The sequence below is a fragment of the Medicago sativa genome, chromosome 5 (assembly GCF_051527215.1).
Source record: "Medicago sativa cultivar Bolivia chromosome 5, Bolivia_mono, whole genome shotgun sequence".
In the NCBI taxonomy this organism is placed as follows: Eukaryota; Viridiplantae; Streptophyta; class Magnoliopsida; order Fabales; family Fabaceae; genus Medicago; species Medicago sativa.
In genome coordinates, this window is record NC_140753.1 from 63,626,496 (window position 1) to 63,635,292 (window position 8,797).

The 8,797-nt window shown below is 32.4% G+C and overlaps 1 protein-coding gene across 1 annotated transcript; it reads left to right on the plus strand.

Annotated features, from left to right (window-relative positions):
• Positions 1-1,554: 1,554 nt before the first annotated feature.
• On the plus strand, positions 1,555-2,373 carry LOC146923942 (transcriptional regulator SUPERMAN-like). Its single transcript, XM_085710918.1, has one exon. It carries the CDS (start codon positions 1,645-1,647, stop codon positions 2,371-2,373), a length of 729 nt encoding a protein of 242 aa, XP_085567044.1. The 5' UTR covers positions 1,555-1,644.
• Positions 2,374-8,797: the final 6,424 nt, after the last annotated feature.

Below are 8,797 nucleotides of genomic sequence, written 5' to 3' on the forward strand. Positions count from 1 at the left end.
ATTAAAATTATTACTACATTTTAATATCGTTCTTTTTACAACTTTAAAATTGTGGTTTGATTCCTTAAAAAAAAAATTGTTGTTTTGTTCTTTGATTTTTTTTAAATTAAAAATATTTTAACATTTCATAATTGCTTATTAATGACACATCCAAACACTTTAATTTACGTAATTACTTTTTAGTGTACATATCCAAACGTAAATAGCTTATTGAGTATAAGAGTTTATGATGTAAGCTCTAGTGCTATAAACTCTAATGCTATAAGTATCAATATAAGCTTTTATCCAAACGGGGCCTAGCTCTTTATAAAGAACATTAAACACACAATGTTATTTTTAATCAACATCACATCTAAATTTAAGTGAGCGTAAAGTAACATGTTTTATGTTTTGATATTTTCATGTGAAAATAATTAAGTTGAACATTAAATTTGATTGTACAAATCACATTTTGATGCAATTTCGAATCCTAACTTTAAGTTAGATCTAACTCTAAAGATAAAATCAATTCTATTGAAAAATCCCAAACATATAAAATCAATTTCAAATCTTTATAAACACTTTGTGCCTCTCTACAAAAGTGAATCGAAACCTATACTAACTTACTTCTCCCCTCATTCTTTTTGTATATATTTTAAAAACATAAATTACTACTATAAGCTCAAAGTAGACTTCTCCCCTCATTCTTTTTGTATATATTTTAAAAACATAAATTACTACTATAAGCTCAAAGTAGAAAACAATTAAATTTAGTCTTTATGCATAACAGATTAGTTGATGTAATGGTACAGAGTTATAAATGAGCTATATACTTCATGCACATGCACACAGTACATATATACTGCATTTACCAAAGGAAAAAACTAGTGTCATATTAACATAAGTCAACACTATTACCATATATATAAGGTTGATGGAACCTTCAAAAATCAATCCAGTTTTGCAGTATTTCTTAATTCTTACTATCATAACCGTTATTTTATTCATCCGTGTGAATCAAATCTGATGCAAGACAGTTTCTTAAAAGAGACCCCACTAGACCTTTTGTATCTCACCAAGAAAAAGAAAAAAAAAAAAAAAAACACAAATAGTAGCTTCTTCACTAAACTAAAGCCAAATAAATAGACACATAACTTATAAACATAACTTTATATCTAGTCATTATCTATGATCACTCATAGATTCCTAAGTTGCAAAAATATTCCTAAATATGTTAGGTATAGTAGTGTCAATATAGTCTCTAAATGTATTGAAATTACAAAAATATCCCTCATTTTGTCTTTTCTTAAGAAATTCTATGAACTAAATTGACTAACGAAAGACACATTCGAGGATTTAAATAACTAATGAAAACCGTGATCGATGATCAAACTAAAAACGAAAGACACATTTATGTGTGTACGTTTTTGTAATTTAACACATTCAGATGCTATTGCGACAACGCCTCACATCTTTAAGGACTAAAAATAAAATTACTATTTACTCAAGTATATATATACATGGACAAGGTCACCCCCTTAAATCATTTATATTCACTTCAATTTCTCTTGCTTTACTTCATTGCTTCTTATTTCCACATAGTCCTATAGCTATTTGCTCTCAATTAATACTCTCTCAACTTTAGTAGATTTAACTTTTACTTGCATGGAGGGATCTTACTCTGATCAGTACTGGTTTTGGATGAAGAGAAGGCAAGTTCAAGCACCAATTGAATCATGGGAAGAAAAGGCTTTTGCAGAAGATGCAGCTAGGAATATATTGAATGGTAGCATGTGGCCACCAAGATTTTATTCATGTAACTTTTGTAAAAGAGAGTTTAGGTCTGCTCAAGCTCTTGGTGGTCACATGAATATTCATAGGAGAGATAGAGCTAGGCTCAAACAAAATCTTAGCCCTCAGAAGAACAATGATTTGATCAACTCATCACTAGGTAATCATTATTTTTCTGCAAAAATGTCACCAAAAATAGATTGTAATTATCATCAACTTAAACCTTGTTCTAGCCCTGCAAAACCCTTAATTACAACTATAAGAAGATCCCTCTCACCTTCTAGAATTATCTCAACTATTGTCAATGCTAAAGAAGACAAATTTTTGGATCATAATGATTGTGTTGAAACAAGTTTGTCTTTAGGAATGTTTGGACAAAAATCATCAACTATTCCTAGTGAGGAAAAAGGTATCATGAGGTGTAAGAGATTGAAGACTAATAACATTTCTTCATTGCCTTCTGTGTTCCTCAAGACATGTTCAAATGATCATCATAGATTTCTGGCTTTTCAACAACCTTCAGAAATTGTACTAGGACTTGATCATGGAATGGAAGATTTAGATCTTGAACTCAGGTTGGGGAAACAACAGAAAATTAAGTAGTTTATTGTATTTGTACACAACATGTGATTTCTGAAGTTGTATTTGCTTCTCCTTGATGCTCTTTTTTATTTTTGTTGGGTCATTTTTAATTAGGTTTTTAGAAAAATGACAAGAGAAACCTTTTCTTTGTCTAAGTAAACATTGAATATAATGAGTATCTTCAAATGTTTGGATATTAATTATATTTTATTTCTCTTTCAAGTTAATTGCAACCTTTTTTTTTTCTTCAACATGTCATGGAATTGTGTTATCTCATTTTTCTGTTTGAGATATTAAATATTAATTACTATATATAGAGGTTAACTGCATGTAGTTCATTGACTCAAAAATGACAATGGAAAATACAATTTACACTCAAAATTAATATTTTTTTTTTTTATAATCTAAGTCCATTTTGTTGAAAGGATTGACTAATATAATGCACAAGTTGTTCTGAAGAGATATATATATATATATATTCAGCCGCCTATAACAACCAAAAACATATCCAAAAATTGAAAAATTAAAATAAAGAGTGCAAGTAGAAGCCAAACATAAAAATGAAAGCAACACTACAAGACTCAAAATTACTTGTTAAAGAGCTAGGGTTTCTTTGAAGGGTGAGGCAAAGAAAGATGAACAAGAGGAATAGCTCTAGAATAAACTATACTTGGTTTTTTCTTTTTTTGAAAATAAATAAATATGCAAGTGGAATAGCTAGGGGTTTTTTTTTTTGAAAAAAAAAAAAATTCTTCATTTTATTTATTTGTTTTTGTTCACAGCAATAGTTTACATATAGAAATATGATGCATCCAGTAAACTGAAAGTCTAGATAGGAAGCGGAGAGAGGGAATGTAAAGTTTAAACTGGAAGGTATATTGAAGTGGTGAAAGAGACTGACGACAGTGTAAACTGACAATATGAAATCACTTCAGCTACATACATTCCAGCTAACTAACAGTAGTCCCCACATGTATAACCTGGATAAATAATCAATAACCTCCTTCTTCCTTGAATATCACTAATAATAAGTTTGCTAGCTAGGGAATTTTTTTTGTATAAATCTATATATTTAACTATCTATTATAGTTCAAAGTCACTAAAACATTGACAATGGTTGTTAATAAATAATATATTGGGGGGTGTCTAACACGTAGGCGCACGTAATATGAACCTCTAAAAAATGGTTTAAGACGGCATGTGATCTCACCATTAAAATTCACTATAGTATTATGTCTTTATATGCATATTCAATCGTCAGGGCTTTTGATTTTCTTCGGCATGCAAGGATATATTGGCGAATTCACCATTAATATTCATTTGCACATTTTTTTAAGTTGGTGGATCCAACAAGAATAATGATGAGATCATCAACATAAATCATTCCCTTATGTTGAATTATAACATTGGAGAATGTAAATTCATCATAGATGATGAATTGCGAATCAATATCTACATTTTAGTGCACTTAGATCAAACGACTCTTGAACAACTCCAAATTGTGCACGGTGCAACAACATGAAATATCAAACCTATTTGTTAGTTTCACATCACCTCAGTTATTCTTAATAGTAATAAATGACCACTTCACTTATGTCACGTAGATAACTCGGTTGGTAAACTAAGACACGTTGAACAAGGAGATCTATGGATTCAAATCTTGAAACTAATGTAACAACTAACTTGACAACATTTCACTGTAAAAAAAAGAAATAAATAACTCACCTCATTTTTTCCTAATAAATTCTAAACCCTAGAGTTATCTTCCACATGACATATTTCATCCTAATTAACACATCCAAAAACCCAACTAATCACACATTGGATTGAATATTACTTATATAAAAATAGAGAGGAATTAATATAGTTTGAAAAATAGAGAGAAAGGACAAAAGAACATCACATCATTTAGCCTATAGTAAATTAAACGCGTCATTTGTTTTTAGTCTTGGAATGGAATGGATATATATATATATACACATATACATATTCATGACATGTTATAGATGTAGCTGTTACACTTAAAAGCTGGAATGAAACCTCCCAAAAAGACCAACCACCTAGGAACCTAAAAATGTCCAAAATTTTGCTTATGTTTGGAATCCCAAGATTGTTATTGTTATAGTAAAGCAAAATAAAAACAGTGATAGCCACCTTATTATACATAATATTGTGACATCGACCGTTCCTCCATAATACACGGCGACGTCACACCCTCTGATTTGTCAATGTAAAGAAACTATATTAATTTGATGAAATATCACATTTGACTTGTTTTATGTTGTTTACAATGTAGATAGATTACTAGTAGTAGATAGATGCATTGGTGTATACGAGGGGAATTCAGGTACACCCTTTCACAATATTTTGTCCTATTTTTGGGATGTACTTTTATTTATTCACTTGCTTCTACCTGTGTTCACATGGTAACAGGAAATTAATTGGTATAGAGAATATTGTGGGGGGAGGTTCACTCAGTACTCTGGGTGTGAGGTAGCATCTAACTTTATGCATCTGATTAAATGTTGGATATCAAAGTGGCAAAGTGAATTGCTATTAAACATAAATAAATTATTAAATGAATAAGTGATAGTATAACTATTAAAAAGTTAATAGTATAACTATTAATTGATAGTATTACTATTGCTAAAAAAAACTATTAAAAAAAGTTAGGTTAAAAAAAACTACTGTATTAAAAAAAGTTGAAAAAACTAAAAATTTAGAAATAGAAAAATGGGCAAATTGTTTCTAATTTTTATTATTTCAACTTTTCATATGTCTATGTCTGATAAGGTTGGCCATTGAATTCATCCAAATGTTGTGGAGAGTATTGATCTCATAAGTTTATGTGCATGTTTAATATGCTAAATTTTGACGATGAGTTATCATAATTTTACAGAAACTAGACTTTCAAAATTTTACAAAATTACAATAATTTTCCGTGATTTTGAAAAACCTACTGTAATATCAAATATGCATCGAAAAACATACAAATGAAACCTGATGAATTATATAAAATTTGGTGAGATCATCAACATAAGTCACTCATATTGAAATTTAGTAGTATGAGAGAAACCAAATCTTGTGGATATTTAGATTCATGGTTGGAGTTTAATGCAGTTCAGATAATGAGAGGAGTTCATCAGAAACTAGAGGTTGATCTGACAAATAGAAGGTACCTAGCACGTGTGTGACTATGCATTAGGAGTTTTTTTTAGCTATTTGGCATTGAAAACAACTAAACAGACATTTCATCCTATAATTAATCTACTCATTGGTTATGAAAGTAACTTTGATATATGACACTTCACAAGCTTATTCTCCTTCACTCTTTCCTATATAGAAACCCCATTACTCAAATAAGCATGTTATACAACGTTCCAAACAGAGTAATTTTGGAACTCTATTATTTTTACCATTATTTTTTATACCAGGGTAGAGGCACTGATCTACATCCTTGCATGCACGTGATGCCATTTTGTAATATTCAAAAAAATCTCATTACAAGTGATTGGTGTTGGTTTTAGTTTGACATGCAAGTTAGTTAGTTATAGCTTGATTTTGTTTGAACCAGAAATATTGGATTATTTTTGTTAAATGAACAAGGTTTATATATAACTTTTATATACTTCAAAAAAATTTCAATTAAATCATACAAGAGAGGTGATTTTGAGCTTTTTTTTTTGTCCGGATCCGGAATCTACCCTCTCTTCTTTATTGGTTTTTCACTTTAATTTTAACTAGACATAAGCCCGTGCGTTGTGCGGATATCTTAATGTTTAGTTTGTGCAAAAATTTAGAGAATAAATAACTATTAATTAGTTATAAGGTGAAGTTTGTGATAACATATGAAATCGAAGATAAGTAAGAATAAGAAAGATATATTGACATTATCCTTCAAAAAAGAAAGATATATTGACATTAATTAAAAACATGCAAGTAAATCGTTGTAGTTGAGTGTAAGTTGCATAGAAAAGAAAGATGAGTGAGATGAATGTCAAAGCAATTTCAAAGTCACCTAATAAATTGCCTATGAAAAAAAAAATACGTTGCAAGGTCAATCTCCCATTTTGTTTTTCGACAGTAAAAATTGTGAGTATAATGATTGTGACTTGTAAGCTCTTAGCATGGGATAATAATAGAAGAACTTGGATACATAACAAAATAAAAATAGAATGAAGTAGAATAGAGTTTTTTTCCTAATAAAAGACATTAATGAATTGGAATAACGTATGACAATGTTTGTCATTTCTCATCTACTCCCTCTGTCCCTATATGTAAACACCCTTTTATTAGAGGGAAATGGTGGTTACATATAGGGACGGAGGGAGTATAAAAAACGTATGATAATATGCATGAAAACAAAACAATAACGTAATTTATTTATTGCTTAAAAAAACGTAATTTGATTAGCAAGCTAATAGATATAAGGAAGTTGGGTGTTCTAGAGTAAAGGGAATGAAAATGTGTTAGAATTGTGAATAGTAGAAAGGGTAGATGGTGCGATTTCAGATTTTTTGATGATGTGGAATAAATTTGATGATGTTTCTGTAATGATATGAGATCTAAAAAATGGAATTAGGACAGAGAGCAGCAAGAACAAAGGAAAATAAAAGCTAAGAAAACAACTTCTTTCAATAATCATCTGCTTTATTCATTGGATCAGTAGTACAATATATAGCTCCTTTACCCTTTTCAAAGAAAGAGCATATTCTTACAGTCTGGCACATGTAGTACTATTGATACCTTATCCTAACAGATGTGATAATGACTCATACTATTCTAGACCCTTCCTAAGACTGATGAGCTGTCTTGGACGCCTTCTTTGCATTTCCAGCTTTGGTGACATAGTCCTTGAGCCATTTGGGTTGGTCTTGTTCCTTTTGGATCTGCCCCTTGGATTGGGCTCCTCATCCTCTGGCCCATAGTCTATCTCCTCTTCACTGTGGTTCATGACATCCCCCGGACCTTCAAAAGTCACCTTGTCCTCAAGGTGGAAGTCAGGGTACTGTAGTGCAATAGCAGAATAGGGTTCCCAAGTGGAGTCTTCTGGAAATGAGCTTTCCCACTGGATCAGCACATAAGGTTATGCAGCATTCTCTTCATGCTTCCAGTCCAACACTGCCAAAGGCTGAAGTAGTGGATGATTATCCACAACATTGTCAGGTAGGGCTAAGGAGCTTGGAGGATGTCCGTGACAAGGTTTGAGCTTGGATACATGGAAAACTGAGTGGATTTTGCTTGTCGGGGGTAGTTCCAGCTCAAAAGCAACCTCTCCCACGGCTTTGATTATCTTGAAAGGGCCAAAGAACCTGTTGGACAGCTTCTGAATACGCTTTCCTGTCACTGAATGTTGCTTGTAGGGGCGCAATTTGACAAAGACATAATCACCAACATTAAATTTGTGAGGAATGCGATTCTTGTCCTCAAACTCTTTCATTGTGGTTTGAGCTTTTAGGAGTTTCTTCTTGAGGACAGTAAGGAGTTGTTCGCGCTGAGTAAGGTCAGTGTCTAAGGCTTGGACTGGACTAGAGCCAGTGATGTACTTAGGTAGTGCTGGTGGTGGTCTGCCATAGACAATCTAAAATGGAGAGAAACCAGTCGAGGAATGTATCGATGTATTATAGTGCCACTCAGCCCAATGTAGAAATTTGCCCCATTGCTTAGGCTGATCATGAACAAAGCATCTAAGATACTGCTGAAGTGTTTTGTTGACGTTTTCTGTTTGTCCATCACTTTGAGGGTGGTAAGCTGTTGACATCCTTAGTTTGGTACCACTCAATTTAAATAGCCCTTTCCAAAATTGACTTAAAAAGATTGGGTCTCTGTCGGATACTATACTCTTGGGCATACCATGTAGTTTACAGACCATTTGTGCAAAAAGGTCTGCAACTTTAATAGCTGTGAAGCCAGTTGGTAACATGCAGAAATGTGCTGCTTTTGAGAGGCGATCAACAACGACTAGGATGACTGTGTTGTTTTGGAAGGAAGGGAGCCACACGATGAAGTCAAGGGAGATGTCTTCCCACACTCTTTCCGGTATTGGTAAAGGTTGAAGTAACCCAAAAGGAGCATGTGTTGGTGACTTTGTAACTTGGCAAGTGTGACACTGTTGGACAAAGTTTTCCACATCTTTTTTCATTCCATACCAAATGACATTTTCTCTTAAACGGCCATAAGTCTTCGCGACACCACTATGTCCTCCCAAGGGTGATGAATGAAATTCTTCCAGCAGTACCAATTTTAGGGGAGAAGAGGAGGGAATGAACAGCTTACCTTTGAGAAACAGTACCTCATTATGGACCTGAAATCCTGGATTTGTGGATGGTTGATTGATGATTTCTTCGACCCATTTCTTTAATTCTTCATCAGTTGCATATTGTTCCTGCAATTTGTCAAGAAAATTCCAGTGTGGTACTGTAATTGCAAAACAGTGGGTGCGAGA